Raw genomic sequence first — 17,780 nt, forward strand, 5'->3', positions numbered from 1 at the left:
TCAGCAACTTAATATCAGCTATACTAAACATGCCATATTATATATTAGTTTAAATACATTAAGTCCAATATCATAAGAGTAAAGTTGAACGTGTTTATTGTCCACTGATATCTCTAATTTCTTAACTCCCCAATTTGGCTATCTTGAGAAATAAAATAAAATAACATTAATCTCTGTATTGAAATGTTTGTATGCAAATTAAAAAGTTCAATAAAATCCAGAGATGACAGAAATGTTACCTCCTGCTTCATGTAGATAATAATGATTTTAAGCAGCTCTCAGATGTTCTGTTAACTGCCACCAGAGAACTGGGAGCGTATTCAACTTTGATAAATACTTCAACACCAAAATGTATTTTCCAGTTTAATTCCAAACATTTTTCCAAGCCAGTTACCATTGCACTTCCACTAGAATGAGGGTAAAACTTTAAAAAATTACTTTTTTAATATTTCATTCTGATTCATTACATCAAGGAGAAAAAAAAATCTCTGCTATTGCTATGAATAAATATATCTCTTGTTCTTAACAGGGCAGGGTTTCACATCTGGTAATATAATCTTTTTTTTTCCTCAGAGGAAACCAATTTGGGTGCCAGTGACTAAGATAGGGGCGTAGGTACTTGACCAGAATCATCCAGTTGTACATCTGAATCTGGTGACAGACTCACAGTTTATTACATCTCTATCACTGTGTCCTTGAGTAAGGCAGTGACCCCAAGTGTGCCCCGTGAAGCTCAGCTCCTGGCAACTCCTAAATACATCAGGAAAACTCGGCCAGGTCGGCATGTTAGTGGTTCTCAACGTTTTTAGCCCCTCCACCCACAAAAACCAAAGCTCATAATTCTTTTTTTCCCTTTACAGCCTTATATTTCCTGTATAAGTCTACAAACTGCAGTTATATACTATTTCACAAAAAGCATTAATTGGAAAGGTTACAAGCACATTAAATTGTTACTTGAAATATATTATTTCACATTGCCTGATTTAACCCATATCCCCAAAATTAGCCACTGACCCCTGGGCTGAGAACTGCCTCTCTATACAAATGACTTCATCAGAAAGACGAAGGAAAATTATACATACAAGACTGCCCCCTGGTGGCAAAATATGAGAACAGTGCATGCTGCTGCTACCAACAGATAGTAAAATAGTAAATAAGGCATTAATTTATACGTCACACACTTCATAATTGCAAATAGCACTTGACAGGTCACCACTAACAACTGAAGGGTTTTACAGAATTCTCAGTATTCACTTTTACACCAAAAGGGGACAATGGATTGTTGTATTGTCCAAATCATGTCAAGCAGAGGAAAAAAAAAAAGTTCTTTTCTCCCTTTTTGATTGGATAGAGCAGGACAGTATGTCTCATTGGAAAAGAGAAAAAAATAATTCATGATTTGAGAACAAGGGTTTGTGAGCTCAGTAGATGAAGAGCACTCGAGTGCGGGGCAGGGTGGAGAAGGTGTCGGCCATCTTGCGGATTCTGGCGTAGTTGATGAATCCTCGGAGGAAGAGCAAGAAACCTGGAAATGAAAAAAAACAAAAAAAACAAAACATAAACAATATAATCCCTGATAAAACCACCAGATATAACTACATTTACTAGCATGGGAGCACAAGTTTAAAGTAACAAATACACACGTTATATGGCTTCCAACATGCTAACCACATGTAATGAACAGCTCACAGTTAATTACAAGGCAAACCATGAATTGAAATCTAACATAACTCAACATAATGAACTGATTTAGCAGGACAGGGAAATATTTGCCAGAGGACACAGTAATTACGACACACTTTAAAAACATACCAGGAAGTCTGGGGGTAGCAAAGACTGCAAGTTTCATACTGTGTTTGACCAAAAAACAGTGTAACAAAGTTCCTTTAGTTATCTTTTGCATAGATAATGTAGCTAATTCGCAGTTGTGGAGCACTTTAAAGGCTTGGATGGACGTGAAGCTCTCCCAGTTGAATCATCAATGCAAAAGATGAACAAATATATTACAAAATATGTGGTTCTATAATATCTAACGTCAATAATAATGGTACATGGCTGTGAACATAATAAGTACAGGGGGTATAGAGAAAGTAAGTCAACTTTGACTCTCAAGGAGCATTTTTGTAGCTATATATTAAAAAAAAACAAAAAAAAACGAGTAATCTGGATCAGTTTTGGATGAATTTTCTTCAACTACAGTATCTGTAGTATCTTAGCATGTATGTTAATCTGCTGCACCACATGCCACAGCTGAAATAATTTAACTGTTACACCTGCAGTAATTGATTTTTATCACCTTATAAAGTTTATATGGCCAACTGCCTATTCACACATCGACCAGATAGGGAGTAGCATTCATTTTTAGTTTTCATGAAGTCTAATAATGACTCTTGTGACATTTAGCTCTGTTTTGGCCTTTTTCAGTTCATGAAGGAAAAACCTGGCTCTTCAGCTGCTCAATGCTCCACTATGTTCACCAGCTAGTAGTTTTTTTTTTTTTTTTTTAAAGATTTTGTTGGCATAGACGCCTTTATTTAACAGTAGACCGACAGGAAACATGGGAGAGAGAGGGGGGTGTGACATGCAGCAAAGGACCTCCGATCGGGATTCGAAACGGGGTCGGCTGCGTATATGGCATGCGCTCTAACCACTCGACCACCTGCGCGCCCCACCAGCTAGTAGTTAATGGTGTCTGTCTGCTGTTTGGTGTTGAGCAGGGTATACACAGAGGATTTTTGGAGCTTTCTTAGCTGCCTGCCAAAAACAATGCAAAAATAGCAAACCTAAGCAGCAAAGTTAGGGCCGGAATGAGCTGAAAGACACTAAAACACTCCCTAAGGTTGAAGGGAACTGCAGAGTCTCTGGATTCATCACTACAAGCAACTCCTTTCACATAAAAGTAGTCATGTGATCCATGGTTAATATAAAATATTGATTTTAGCTGCATTAACTATCCCATAATAACAGGATAATTAAAATGAACTATCTTGAGAATGAGCTCCAGAGAACTGAAATGTATCACCAGCAGGAATAAAAACATTTAATTCCCTATTTGATTCATTTGAATTCAGAGGTTGGCTACTCACCCAACACCAGGAACACCCACCACAACCAGTACTGTCCATCAAAGTAACCAGGGAAGTATGTGGAGAACTACAAACCCAACAGAGCGACAGAAATGACTGGTTAGAATAAATATGGCCTGCGTTGGTTTTACTCAAATGAGTCCAGCATTATAAAAGTGAATGAAGAAAGCAGCAGAGTTCTCAAGTGATCTTTGAGGAAATAGTGCAGTGCCAACACACTAACCACTACAGAAAAAACATTAAAATACCAAAGTGGTGTTTGGGGCTTTTGAGTTGTTTGTGCGTACATAAAACCACATTTTATGTGTTTGTATGTGTGCTGAGTCATGTCTGTGTTTGTGTGTGTCAGCTCCTTGTCGTACCCTGACTATGAGGATCCATTTGATGAGGGAGAGGCCAAAGCCTGAGATGGCCCCGTAGCGGCCAGCCGCTGAGGTGGTCAAACAGAAAGACAGGAAGAAACCAATCCAGTTGAACAGGAATGCCACTGGACAAAGATAGATAGAAGGAAAAGAGAGTGATTATTAGGGATATCAACAGAAAAAAACATTTTTGTTTATTTATATGTTGAGAGCAGATGTCTTTATGAGACAAATCTCAGGAAAAGAGATGACTAAAGATTAAAAAAACACGAGTAAGATGAGGAAAGAGGTGAAAACACGAGTAGACTGGGCAACTAACTGAAGAAAGTGAGCATGAAGATGCCATCATTTCCTATCCTCAACTGATCAGCATCTTCAAAGTCGTCTCTGGTCACAAAGTCTTCATCCTGTGATGAAATAAGTGGAAAAGGTGAAAACTGTGAGATTTTTAAGCACTAATCATTTCACAACAGCATAGCCAGTCACTAGCAGAGCTTTCCAGGGCTAATAAGGCAAATAATGAATATATAAAGTGCCTTTCTATTGTAAAGACCAATCATGTTTTATTTGATCCCATTAACTATATTTAAAATTCAAGTTCAAAATAGTAACTGTGATCAAAGTGAACTGTGATTAAGCCTAGGCTAGCACCTGCTAGTGATAAGCAAGTTTTGCTGACAACAGACAATACGTAAAACAAAAAACAACCAACAGTCTAATGGAAACATCACACCACAGCAAGCACATTTAAATCACTGTCACTTTACCCAAAGCTCTGCAATCAAACTCAATGCAGGACATCGGGAGAGCCAGTCGAGCTTGTATAACCATCTACTAAGCACTAGTTAGCACTCCAAATACACAAACATACAGGAAGGGAGGGGGTACTGAACACATTAACACTATAGGTATTATCTGTGTTTACTTTCCACACACCAAGCCAGGAGCAAATACACTTCCTCTCATCATACACTCTCCTCATCCACTCCTCCCAGTTACCTCCAGTGAACTTCGAATAACATCGTCAAAAGTCTCCAGGCGTTCCCTGTGCTGAGGCTGCTGCTGAGCGTAAGGCAGTGTGTGGCAGAGAAACACAACACCAGCAATCAAACAGGGTGGCCTCACATGCATTGATCACATTGACCACTAGAGGTCAGAGATTAACTGTCTTTTTTTTTCTTTTTAGTTGAGAGATATTTCTGTTTTCCTTTCAGTTACAACAGAGACGGTATCTGTTAGGCCACATCAGCAGCCATGCATGCATGACGATGAGTGTGGCTTTTGTGTTTGAGCAGCTTGTGACAAAGCCTGCACACAATTACCGAGTCCTTTTTTTCTATTTCTTTTTTAAACTGTCCCTCAGGCATAAAATTAAAGTTATTGGGATTAAGTGTGCCATCAGACATAAAATAAATAATGATATTTTGAATAGGTGGTATCAGTAAAGAAGGCTTTGTGGTATCTGTGGAAACTATAACAGCAAACTCATGTCTTCCTCCGCAGCACCAGCAGCTTTTTATAAGCACAGAGATTTCACAGCTAGTTTCAACCTTAACAATATATGAGGTAACTGATGCAGAGATAAATCCAAATAGAGGTGCAACTAACAGTTTTTTTCATATCATTACACACTGTGACAGGCATTTTTTACTTGTTTTTCTCATTTTGTAGGCTGAACAAGTGATCAATTAATAATAAAAAAAATCAACTCATCTAAAAATCTCACTCAAACTAATTTATAAATAACCAAAATAATTCTTCGTGTCTTAACAAAATTTTGATATGAACCCTTCATGAAGGCAGGTTTTTTTTGTTTATTTTATCAGGGTTGGTGTAATGAATTGCAGTATTTAATTAAATAGGTGTTCATGTTAGTGTGTCCTCTAGGACTGCAACTTAGCGATTATTTTCAAATATTTGATTCATGTGCTGATTATTTTGACACTTAATTGATTAATAATTTTTCCAACTAAGCAGTGCTAAACACTAAAATGTTAAATTTACAACAACAAAAACACAAATTGGGAGCCTTGAACCAGCAAATGTTTGGCCTTTCCGCTTGAAAAATCATTTTTGCATTTATTCAATTATCAAAATAGTTGCTCATTAATTTCACATAAATAGACTAATCCTTGCAGATCTAACTCCAAGGCAGCCATATCAACAGCCTACTAAATGTTTCCTCTGACATGTACTCATACCTCTATCACCAAGTACAAGTGGTCTTATGTGAGGTGCTAGCAGTAAAACCTGAATACCACTGAAAACATTGTTCTAACTTAGGCTACATCACAGGTGCAATACCTGTCTAAAAATGTAATACCAACTAGTCTGCATCAGTACAGTCAGATTTTCTTTTTTTAGTCTGAAGCTACAAACCACCATGTTCAATCTTTAAATTTTAAGAGTGTAAATTTGCTCAATCCTAGCAATAAGTAAGAAAGAGACACAATCAGATCACTTCCTGCATTGCAGACTAAGGAAATGTTTGAGTGTGTGTGCATGTATATGTGTGTGTGGTGAATGAGAAGAAAAAAAAGGGAGACACTCACTCTTCCGGTTACCAGAGGAACAGTAGTCTCAGCTTTGGTTCTTTCTGCTTCATCATAGGAAGGTAGCGTAGTTGCTACGTTGTAGGATGGAGGTTTGGGGAAAACCCCGTCTTCCTTGTAGTCAAAGTATGCTGGAAAAGTGACAACACACAGTTTTAAACACAGAGACGGGTGTTTTACTTAACTTTGGCAGACAGCTGATTAGTAACTGCATCACGAGATAACTATTACAGCTGAGAGGCCTCCTGAAAGCAACCAGCTCTTCTTTAAAGAGTGCACCCACCGTTTTGAATTTTAGAAGAGATGAGATGAGATGATTTAAAGTAGGTGTGGAAACTAATTATTATTTTTATTATCGATTCATCTTTTGATTATTTACTTGAATAATCAATTAATTTTGTTTGGTCCATAAAATGTAAGAAAATGGTGAAACATGTTTCCCAAAGTCCTCATGTCAACAAACCAAACATATTTATTTTAATGTTACAGAGGACTGAAGAAGTTAGAAAATACTCCAAATGATCCACACTGAGCCTTTATTTCTGACCTATATGTTGCATTTCTCCATCTACTTATTTATCTTTCAGAGCTGTTAAGAGTACACTGCAGTCACAAAGACAGTAACATCATCCCATATACAGTGTGGGGTATTTTTTCTAGTTGTTGAATAGTTCAGTCATTCAGTATTGAGCAACTCAAGTAAGCTCAAGGGCAACGTTTCTTTTAGGTTTTCTCAAAACAACACACACACACATAACCTCAGAAACGTCTGGGTGAGTCAGGGTCTTACCAGCATTGTCCGCTGTGATGCTGCTGTATGGGGGTGGAGCATCAGCTGCTACCTGCGAATTCTCTTCTGGGTCCTCCTCATTGGGCAGCTGTGGGAGGGTGAGAAACCACCAAATGGTTTATTTATGGCTACAGTGCATATGTCAACACTGCTGCTGCTCTTCATCTGGAAAAGATTATTTTACGAAAAGAGGTTTCACACACCCTGCCTGGAGTTAAAGAGTATTTTAACACCCTGGCCCACTTTAAAGGACTTACAAAGAACGCTTCACTATAACAATCAGAGGAGAGGAAAGGAAACCTACATCAAACAGGTTTTTCAAGCACATGTGCACATTAAAAAAAAAAAAGAGGAAATGAGCATCGACCACAATGAGTTTCTCATTTTGTCTTTTGCTCATTTAAAGCAGAAAACATGAGCAGGCTAAAAAAAAAAAACACAATCACAGAAGACAGACTCAGCTTTTCCTTATTCCTGATTCAGCTAAACAAAGAAGCACATTTGATCAATTAACACTAGTGTCTGTTTCCAGAAAGACCACTGAGGTGGTGCCGGATGCTGAGTCGTCTACAATACTGCAGAGTCATGAATTATGGGTTGGTTGGGGTTAACACTTTATTTTACAGGTGCAACCACAAACTCATGGTTTTACATTACAGGCAAAATGGGGGACAGTGGTAACAGGTAACTGATAAGCTGTACAATTTGAATCATTTATTGCTAACATAGCCTGATTTTAGTCAGCATATCACCTGACCTCTGCAAAAACACAAAACTAGTCTACAGAAATGCTTCAACACACAACACCAGTCCAAAGTCTGTATACATGTTCTCAAAGTCAAACATTTGACTGGAACTGAAAGTTCACAAAAAGAAAAAATGATGATGAATGAATATTTACTTGGTGTAGTTCTTTCAGGAAAATGCCTCTGGAAACTAATGTCTATTCTACACAAGAACATGTCTCAGTACTTTATAGCAATGTTTCTCTTTTGGAAGTACCTGAGTAACTGTAGGGCTGCAACTGACGATTATTTTCATCATCGATTAATCTTAGTCTATTAAATGTTATAAAATAATGCAAAAATTGCATTCACAATTTCTCTGAGGCCACAAGAATGTCTTCAATTAGCTTGTTTTGTCAGACCAGGAGCCAAAACGTTAAGATCGTCAATTTCATGTCGTCATATGACATGAAAAGACATCAAATTGTCACATCTGAGAAGATTGAGAAGACCATTTTGCACTTTTACTTAAAAAATGAGTAAAAATAACACTAATTGTTGCAGCTCTAAAATAAAGCACCACCTGTGACAGATATCTAGATATCTAAATGATTTTTGGTGAAATATTGGATCATTTAAACTAAAGCCAGACCGATATATGGGTCAGCAGATATTATTCTATATATTCAATATTATTATGTCAGTATTGGCATGTTGTCTGATATGCACCGATATTTTTTTAAATTATAGGCAGTATTTTCTGTATATTCGATCCTTTTTCTTTTTTAAATTTCAAATATAAGTACATATGTTTTGTATTTTATTTGAATTTATAATTATTAAATTCCCAGTTAAGTTTACAGTGTCAGTGTCCATAGTTAAATTGTAAAATATCCTGCCTCCATTACATATCTTTATCATAACTATTTGATAATCACATGTTTTCAGAAATGTGCGTTTTATATTCATATTCTGTATATTTAAGATTATCAGTCAATATATCGACATCTGCATGTTTTTTACTCCATAATATCAGTATCAGCCCCAAAAATCCAGCATCGGTTGGGCCCTAATTTGAACATTTATTGGAGTGAAAGCATGTGTGAAGCTTCGAGGGAAAATTCACTATTTGATGGAGCTGTAAACAACTCATAGAAATATGAAATATGAACCTGACTACACATACTGCTTTTTGTAAGACCACAGAATTTCATCTGAAAAGTCAACTAAAGCTGTCAAATAAATGTAGTTGAAAGCACAATATTACTACCTTAAATGTAGTGGAGTTGAAAGCACAATATTACTATCTTAAATGTAGTGGAGTTGAAAGCACAATATTACTATCTTAAATGTAGTGGAGTAGAAAGCTCAGTGTTACTACCTTAAATGTAGTGGAGTAGAAAGCTCAATATTACTACCTTAAATGTAGTGGAGTGGAAAGCACAATATTACTATCTTAAATGTAGTGGAGTAGAAAGCTCAGTGTTACTACCTTAAATGTAGTGGAATAGAAAGCTCAATATTACTACCTTAAATGTAGTGGAGTGGAAAGCTCAATATTACCATCTTAAATGTAGTGGAGTATGTAGTGGAGTAGAAAGTTCAATATTACTACCTTAAATGTAGTGGAGTAGGAGTAGAAAGCACAATATTACTACCTTAAATGTAGTGGAGTGGAAGTATAAAGTAGAATTAAGTGGAAATACTCAACTAAAATACAAGTAACACAAAATGGTACAGTGGGTTACTGACATAAAACAGTAATTTGGTGTATCAATACTACTAGATGAGCACCATGACAAGGCAAATGTCTGCAGACACAGTGTAAGCAGTCTAGCTGGAGGATTAAGCAGTGAAATTAGCCCAGATAAAACCAGCCATAACACACCCACTGCTGCAGGTCATGTGCTGTCTAAACATTAGCCATCAGCACACGGTGTGACTCGTTGTGTATTTGAAGCCTTCCCTTTTTCTAACCAGCTGATACAGACATAATCTGACCACGAAAACACCCACAATAGACGACAAAAAAACAAACACGCAAGTTCACATTCATGTTATAATAGCAGTTATAGGAGAGGCTAGCAGGAAAATGTTAGCATGCTAGTAGCTGCCAGCAGAAAACTCATCAAAAAAAGGTGATAATTAACAACAATGAAAGCCAGTTTCCTTCAGTTTGAGACCGTCGGGAAGGTGACACTGAAGACACACTGCTGGCTATGGGTTTCTTCAGCCTGTTAATTAATCAACGTCCCCGATGTTAAATTTTTGACGTGTTAGCTCGGTATTATTCACCGATATTAAGCTTCATACCTGCTGATATCTGGCGCTGGGTTCGGCCATTCTGGGTTTGAACAGCTGTCGATTCAACAACAGAGGAAGCAATACGCTGCCGAGACCCCCAAAAGAAAAGGAAATTATATAACAAGTATGAACTGTAACTCAAGCCTCGCCACAACAAAAAAGCCCTGCTATTCCTTTCGATTTACCACTCTGCTCAGCATTAATCCGGAAACAAGGCACAGCTTCCGGTTAGCGCTTTAAAATAAAGTCCATATTGCAAAACAGGGTTGGGAAAATGTAATAGGTAACAGATTACTACTTACCCTATTTAAAATATAATAAGTAAAGTAATGTTACTTATTACATTTGTTTACTTTTTGACTTTTTTTCAGATTTTCTAACCAATGTTTTCAACTGTTGGGGTGTGTAAGCCCACCAAAATCTAAACATTTTGGAATATAAAATATAGATATTTTATGAAAAAAGTCAAAAGTCTGGTGTGGTTGTAAATGGTACTGTGACACAATTTAAGCCCATGTTTGTTTCAGATAAGATCACGGCATGATTTATTTACAACAACAACAAAATTTTAAAGAAAAAACTTGATTTCAAGGAATTAAAAACAGCAGTATAATCAGTAACATGTCAGCACAATCTTAAAGATCTGACTTTAGATGTACTGTAACAGATTACGGTTACATTTATTTGGTTACATGTAACTAGTTACTCCTCAACATTGGTTGAAAATATGTTGGGTTATTTACAGCAAAGTGTACATAGCCTCTATTCTATTGATTCAATATTTTCTTTCTAATAAGCAAATATTTTTACATACTGTGGCACTAGAGGGCTTGTGCTCTTATTTCGAAACCAAATATGACGTGTTTCCTGTAAACTCTTTCTAACTTGACGCAGTTTTTGCTCGCCAAGCGATTGACGTCATCGTCACAACAAACCTTCTACCGCCCCCTTTGAGACAAAGTGAATCAACCACGCCAACCACTATTAGTTTAAAAAAATGTCACTCTTATGTGAGTAAATAACACTGAAAACAACAATCAACAGAATATAATGTCAAGTATGCTGTTCATTCTATTCTTAAAATAACGTGAATTCTGTAAACTGTCACATGGACTCAGGTAAAATGTGTGAAAAATATTAGTAGGCTATAGGATGACATGTAGTTTGCTTCTACCACATAATGAGGAGAATGACAAATGAGACCATGTGCAAAGTTTAGAGGGACAAATCAGTATTTGGTGGAGCTTTTAACTCATAGACATCTGAAATGTGTCCCCGACTACACTGTTAGCTGGTTCACCATCAGTTTTTGGACTTTTTCCTCTAATGGTTGATCTTAAAATATTTGATCATTTTAAATTGTATTGAAATGAAACCCTGTGCACAGTTTAGACTGCACACTGTTTTTTTGTAAGACGTCAAAAGCCAAAAGGGTTGGAAACTACTGGTTTCATCTTTAACAATGTGTTGTATTTTAAAAGCTTGTTATATTATCCATTGTGTCAAATCATCTGAAAAGTAACTAAAGCTGTGAAATAAATGTAGTGGAGTAGAAAGTATAATATTTCCCTTTGAAATGTAGTGGAGTGGAAGTATAAAGTAGCACCAAATGAAAATAATCAAGTTTTTAAAAGAAAAAGTACCTCAAAACTGTATTAGTGCTTGAGTAAATGTACTTAGTTACTTTCCACCACTGTCACTTTTTCCTTAACACACTCTCAGAATAGGCATCAGTGTGCAGAAACAACAAAAACAAATGGGTCTTGTAAGGTTTTATTGTATCTTTATGTAAAATAAAAAAGACAACAACAATACCTGTGACATTTTGTATGCAAGCTCAAGTAATGGAGAAGTCCAGTTACTTATGTTTATGGTAATTAATGAGCACAGGGTAAGTGGTTCCTATGTGCTTTTGGTTGTAGTGGTGGCAAACAATTTCCACCTCGTAGAAACTGAAATGGACTTTGACACGCTCGTTGGGTGAGGTGAGGAAACAGAGAGTGTAGAGGGCGAACTCAAACTCAGGACTGACGCCGATGAAGATGCTGCCCTTGGGCTTTATACCGTTCTTCCAGCTGAACTGTAATGCCAGGATGTGTTTGTTCTCGTCAGGCTGCAGAGAGATGTGAAAGAAATGTCAAGTATTGGAAAAAGAAGAGGGACCATGAGAGATGGAAGGATTTGGAAGGGTTTTTTGACAAAAGCAGCTGTGGCCTTGTTCAGTCTAAACAGTCTGAGGAGAGGACACAGACAGACAGAAGTGAGACAGATGTGATACTGAAGCAGACTCCTGCTGCACATCAGAGAAAGAAGACTATTTGAAATTGGGATGAACATGAGGTGAGACTGAAACCAAAAGTTAGGGAGAATATTTTTTTCCATACACATGACATACTGTAGGAACACAGAGATTAAACAGAAACATACACATATTTTTGTGGATATTACCCCATTTCTTTACAGTAGTGAACATAATTGTGTCTAATGTTCAAGACAAATACTTTAATATAACATGAAACATGATTTCATATTTAAAATGTTGGTCTGGATCCCTTTTTTTGTTTTATTTCCTAAAAAAGTTAGTCTTTGTTTGTTTGTTTGTTACAGATTTTACTGACCAAGGGATAAATATTCCCCAGAACTTGGTGTAAACCTTTACAAGAAACCTTAAAAACAACTTACACAGCTACGGTAAATGGTATCATCATTTTCTCAGTGACTTGCGTCAGAGACTAAGGTTAAAAAGACAGAGAGCTGAGCAGAAGGTGAGAAAGAAAATTTGGTCACAGCAGGATGTGAGGTTTCTCACCAGCGTGCAAGAAAGATGGGGGCAGAAAGAGAGCGAAGAGGTCGTGAGAGACAGTAGAGAGATTTGTTAAATATAGATGGATGTGTGATGTAGAAATGTTCAAAGTTGGCTGTTTAAAAGGACACATGAGGCTCTACAGATGAATTATGAAGTCTAAAAGAGTGTTGTCTTAAAAAGAGTCAGAAAACATTCAATTCTATGTGCAAAAACAAGCTGAATAATACTCATCCTCTATTATATATACTGTATGATATAATACATATTCACTACTGCTGAAAATATATTATTGCCCCAGTCTTGTACATTTTTAGATGGAGCCAGAAACACCCAGCAACAGTGTACCTGGGGTGAATTTGCAGTGACGCTGTAGCCTTTGTAATCGATGTGTCCCAGCTTCTCTTGTAAGTAGAGCTGGATCCAGTTGTGAAAGCCGATGACGGTCCGCCCTCCTCTCGTCTCTCCAACAAAGACGTGTTCAAACCCTGAAGAGTCTGGCCTGGTGTGAGATAGAGAGGAAGAACATCAGACCACAAACACCTTTGCTGATGCGTTGTCATACCAATGCACTTTAAGCTTTGCAGGCTTTAGAGTCAGTTATTTGTTACAAGCAGATAAACATTTTTAAAGTGCAATTTTGTCATAAGCTGAGCTCAATATATTGTTAATTTCAAGGAATATGGAACCATATAACTCTAGAATCAATTAGAAATGACCAAATCCTATTAAATCTTGTGTGATTTGTGTTTAGTGGCTTCTTACTTCCTGAAACAGCTACAGATAAACATTTTCACTATCGACAAGTCCGACTCAGTTGCTCAGAGTAAGACAGTCGCCATCATAGTGGCAGATTCCACTGGTGAAATTACATTCAAGTGCTGTGCCAGCGTCCACCCACCTGCTGGATCCTCTCCTTGCATAAAGTTCAAACCAGATCCTGTACAGCTGCTCCTTGAATTGTGTCTCATCCTTAGGAGAGAGGTTCTTCTCTGCCAGGTATTTATGAGCTAACTGAAACAAACAGGAACTAAAGTGAATAAAGTGTTGTCTTTAAGTTTAGTGTTAGTGCAGCGTTAGCCGATTTTGCATTTGCATGATTTTTCCTTTTATAATTTAGTTCATCAAAGAATTACATCCACAATTACCCAATAGATATACACACATAACATGCACTACACCATACACAGAATCCCTTAATCAGTGAGACAAAGCTGTACTGTACTACAGATACACATACAAATATACACACGCAGATACAAATAATAATATGCATTGTTAGAAATGTCTATTTATCACAATACTGATTATTTATTAGTAATACTGATTAGTTATTTTCTCTTGTATTTATCCAATTTGTTTTCAATTTATTTGCGTTGTTGTTCTTCAATAGTTGGAACTTGTTGTTTTGTCATTGTCACGGCCACTTACTAGATGTTTATAAGATGTTAACAGAACTGACTTTTCACCTATAGGACTGTATAAAGTTAGAGTTTAAACAATATTTTAAGTAATTGACCATTCACAAGCAGGTCAAGGTATAACTTTGCATGCTGTAGAAACAAATAAAGATATACTAGAGTTAAAACACTATGCATCAGTTTAATTGTATTGTATGAATATTGAACCAACTGAGGAACTCCAAATGAGTTCTGATTGAAAAACAAAGAGAGACAAAAATTGTCAACTGGTACCTTCATAGTGGGAGACTTAACGATGGAGTCCAGGAACTTGTGGTTCTCTGCCACCTCCTCAGGGGTTACGATTTCTGGCTCGCCAGTGTCACTCACATAGTTATCTAAGAGGGAGATAAAGGCTGCAGAAACACATTTGTCTTGTGTTAGTAATGATGTCACTTTTCAACACCAATACAATAATAGGAAACATGTGTAGTTAACAGTATACTGTGTTAAAATGTAATCTGTTTAAAGGCTTTTCAAGCCAGGAAGCACTGATGTAAGGAAATTACGATGTCAACTGAGCAGTACAGCAAATGCAGAAGCCTTCAGCTCATTAGAGTTTAGACAAACAGTTTGTGAAAGAGTTTGTTTTGAGAGGTAAACTCCATTTCTTAATATCATAACTACAACATGAGAACACTGCCATCTAGTTTTTTCTACTTTAGTAATTTAGCTTTTCTTAAAACAGTAAAACTTCAAATATTCTTCTTCATCAAGCAGCAGCACATCTCTGATCACTATTTATCTGCTTGAGCTGTTTTCTTTCAGTTATAGTGTCACCTCACACCTGTATCATGCCCATGTGGTTAACCAGCTGTGCAGTATATAGAACTGCAAACTGATAGTGATGCATGGTACATGTGTTTGTTCAACAAGGTCCTCATCAACACCGGGTATAACTTTGCTCTCATGTACCCTCAACAGTTTAAATAGCTATTCTTAAAATATTATTGTACTGAAAAAAAGTCTAAAAACTGAGGTTTATTCTCTACTTGAATACATTTGATTTAAGAAATGAAAGAGGATCACTGCTCTAGAAATCAGGTGATGGATAAGCAAAGCAAGTTACTAGAGAGTAGTGGACAAACAGTACAAAACTAGCAAGAGGGAGGGGGGATACTCTTTTTTTCAATGGGACACCGGCCTCAGAGTGAACTCTGAATACCAGCAGTTACATAACTCAGGTCCCTATACAGCTCTATGTGAGGACATTGCCTTCTCTGACATGGTGCACAACATGAAACTGGGAGTGCACCCGAGCGCCAGAAGGAAGAGCACTTGAAGCAGAGGACAGTGTTTGGACACGAGCATCTTAATGCAACAGAACGTACCGAGCCAGAGCAGTGAACCCTGCCTGCTCTGTGATTATGCAACACACCACTGTTCGTCATAAGGAGATTAGGAGTAGATGAAAAAGCTTTACTCTGAGGGGAGGTGACGAGGAGGGTAGTATCAAACTGGCAAACGATACAGTGGAAAATGCAACATTTTGTGTGTACAGTAAGAAACAGGAACAGACTTGTACCCATCCAAAATATCTCACTGTAAGCTGCTTCATCCCAGAGAAACAGGTGGGGGACACTGTATAATAAGGCACAAAGAAAGACAACTCACTTTTGAAGTCTGTATACCTTCCTCAAAACGCATTACCTTCACACACTTACCTAAAAAAGTCTCCTTTTTGAAGATGTTCTCATCGACAAATGTAAACAGAGGATATCCTGCTCCATCGTTGTCGTCATTGAGCATGCTGTCTCCAGCTTTACCCTGTAGCAGAAAGAGTATCACTCAAACTCAAGTGTTCGCTTTGGTTAAATAGTTAATACATGCTCACACCTATTATCTTCCTGTTAAACAGATGTTCTTCTTGTGTGCTTCTACTGACAAAATTTGCACTGAATCAGAGATACCTTTGCACTATATGAGACAATAACTGAAACTATTATGAGTAAAAATATAAATTTGGATGTAGTGTTTGTCTTTTATTCAGATGGCCAGGCTGTAGAAAAGAACTGTGACATCCAACATAATTTAATATAACTATACAAACACAACTACTGTCCCCCACTTTCTCCACACTGTATTCTCCGACCATTTAATTCACATCATTCCCATTTGTGACTGGCACATACTGACACATGTTTTTTACTTCTTCAGTAGGTCTTCAATAGTCAGCTCATACAGTGATTCAACTCTGTTTGTAGCAGCAAAACAGCGCCCACTCTCTGTTTTGTGCGATAAGGCAAACTGATTTCATGGTAAATTCACAATGTATAATGAAGTGTGTAGACCATTTTATTCGCCAGAATATTGATAACAAAGTAAAATTAATTTTATGGATATTTATTAATGTTACGTGTGATGCAAGTTGCTGTAAAATGGCATATAATACAAATATATATACATATAATGAGTCTCTTGTTTTATGGATAGTCAAGTGATCAATTCTAATTGTATCAATCACAAAAGTGTGTGTGTGTGTGCGTGCTACTTCTGGGGACAAATTTCAGACTTTACACTAGTTGATTGAGGAAAAGCTTGCCCAACTGAGCACGAAAGTTGTGTCTTCAATTGATAAAACACTGATTTTTGGGTCAGTGGTAAAATCAGGGTTGGGGTAAAGTCTTCAGGAAACTAATGTAAGTCAATATAATTTCTTCAAAAGTGACCATGACAACATGTGTTTGTGTGTGCTGCACCTGTAGAGAGATCCTGTAGTCTTTTCCAGGTTTGAGTCTGTTGACATCGTTGTCCCATAGTTCCTGCACCATGGCCGACAGCTCTCTGTCACTCTCAATCATGATGCAACCGCTCGGTTGGGTTCTTGGTCCCGCAGTGGAAGAACTGTGGATGGTTTGGTCTCAAAGCGTCTCTGACAGGATAAAACAAACAAGACAAAAACAGTTAACAAAGCTTCTGCTGCTGAAGGTTTGGAGTAACTTGTGAGATGTGAGCAGGTTTGAGGTAATGGTACCTTATATTTCATGTTTATTTCCATACATTTAAGATATTCCACATTTAAGTTTTTTGTTGTTTTTGTTTTTCCTATTAAAAAACGTGATAAAAAATATGACGCAAAACCATCTGTGGACTATTGTGTTTATGAAGTAATTTTACATCATGGTATTCACAGACTTTAAGGATTTTAATACTTGTCAGATCACTGCTGAGCTTTAAGTGAATGTTATGTTTATTTTTATCTGTAAATACCTGACAAATATTATTTTAAAAGTTAAGTTGTGACTAGAATTTAATTCCAAAACAGTAACTTGATGCAACATGGAGAGCATGGGAGGAACAACTGACTGCAAGTTGGTGATTTAAGACCTCAGGTTTGTTTCAAATTATTTAGTTGATTAATACATTAATTGATTTTTAAGATTCAAACAATTAACTTTTGTCAGTTTCTGAGTTCTTAAACAGACACATTCAAATGTAATGTATGTGTAAATTCAATGAGGTGTGTTTGCACTTTATTAATAATTCATTTGTTGCGCATATATTTTCAAAGACAAGTTTATTGATGCATATATTCTCCTTCAAATACTTGTAGCTCTCAGAAAAGAGAGCACTAATCAACATCATGTACATTCAATCTATACAAACAAAAGGTCTTTAGTTACACAGGTGAGAACTGGTATTTCTCCTTTACCAAGGAATAAAGGTTGGTGAATAATAAAGGGGAACACTGAGTGTAT

At 36.9% G+C, this 17,780-nt stretch overlaps 2 protein-coding genes across 2 annotated transcripts; both read right to left on the minus strand.

Annotated features, from left to right (window-relative positions):
* Positions 1-356: 356 nt before the first annotated feature.
* LOC128371366 (NEDD4 family-interacting protein 1-like) lies at positions 357-10,012 on the minus strand. The gene is made up of 7 exons (XM_053331673.1): positions 9,829-10,012; positions 6,791-6,878; positions 6,001-6,131; positions 3,768-3,855; positions 3,449-3,573; positions 3,087-3,153; positions 357-1,525 (listed from the first exon to the last, which is right to left on the minus strand). The coding sequence occupies exons 1-7, from the start codon at positions 9,856-9,858 to the stop codon at positions 1,422-1,424; spliced, it is 633 nt and encodes a 210-aa protein (XP_053187648.1). The 5' UTR covers positions 9,859-10,012; the 3' UTR covers positions 357-1,421.
* A 1,665-nt stretch (positions 10,013-11,677) lies between these two features.
* endou2 (endonuclease, polyU-specific 2) lies at positions 11,678-16,883 on the minus strand. The gene is made up of 6 exons (XM_053331052.1): positions 16,782-16,883; positions 15,747-15,849; positions 14,317-14,438; positions 13,524-13,636; positions 12,971-13,124; positions 11,678-11,932 (listed from the first exon to the last, which is right to left on the minus strand). The coding sequence occupies exons 1-6, from the start codon at positions 16,881-16,883 to the stop codon at positions 11,678-11,680; spliced, it is 849 nt and encodes a 282-aa protein (XP_053187027.1).
* Positions 16,884-17,780: the final 897 nt, after the last annotated feature.

This window comes from Scomber japonicus, chromosome 13 (assembly GCF_027409825.1).
Source record: "Scomber japonicus isolate fScoJap1 chromosome 13, fScoJap1.pri, whole genome shotgun sequence".
Classification (NCBI taxonomy): Eukaryota; Metazoa; Chordata; class Actinopteri; order Scombriformes; family Scombridae; genus Scomber; species Scomber japonicus.

What these genes read in the sequence shown, in the direction of transcription:
- LOC128371366 (XM_053331673.1), bottom strand. Translation starts at nt 9,858, where the DNA reads ATGGCCGAACCCAGCGCCAGATATCAGCAG. An exon ending in TTCCTCTGGTAACCGGAAGA is followed by an intron (nt 3,856 to 6,000) that starts GTGAGTGTCTCC and finishes ATTTCATCACAG; the next exon opens with GATGAAGACTTTGTGACCAG. An exon ending in CTTCATGCTCACTTTCTTCA is followed by an intron (nt 3,574 to 3,767) that starts GTTAGTTGCCCA and finishes ATCTTTGTCCAG; the next exon opens with TGGCATTCCTGTTCAACTGG.
- endou2 (XM_053331052.1), bottom strand. Translation starts at nt 16,883, where the DNA reads ATGATTGAGAGTGACAGAGAGCTGTCGGCCATGGTGCAGGAACTATGG. An exon ending in GCAAGGAGAGGATCCAGCAG is followed by an intron (nt 13,125 to 13,523) that starts GTGGGTGGACGC and finishes ATCTCACACCAG; the next exon opens with GCCAGACTCTTCAGGGTTTG. An exon ending in TCACTGCAAATTCACCCCAG is followed by an intron (nt 11,933 to 12,970) that starts GTACACTGTTGC and finishes ATCTCTCTGCAG; the next exon opens with CCTGACGAGAACAAACACAT.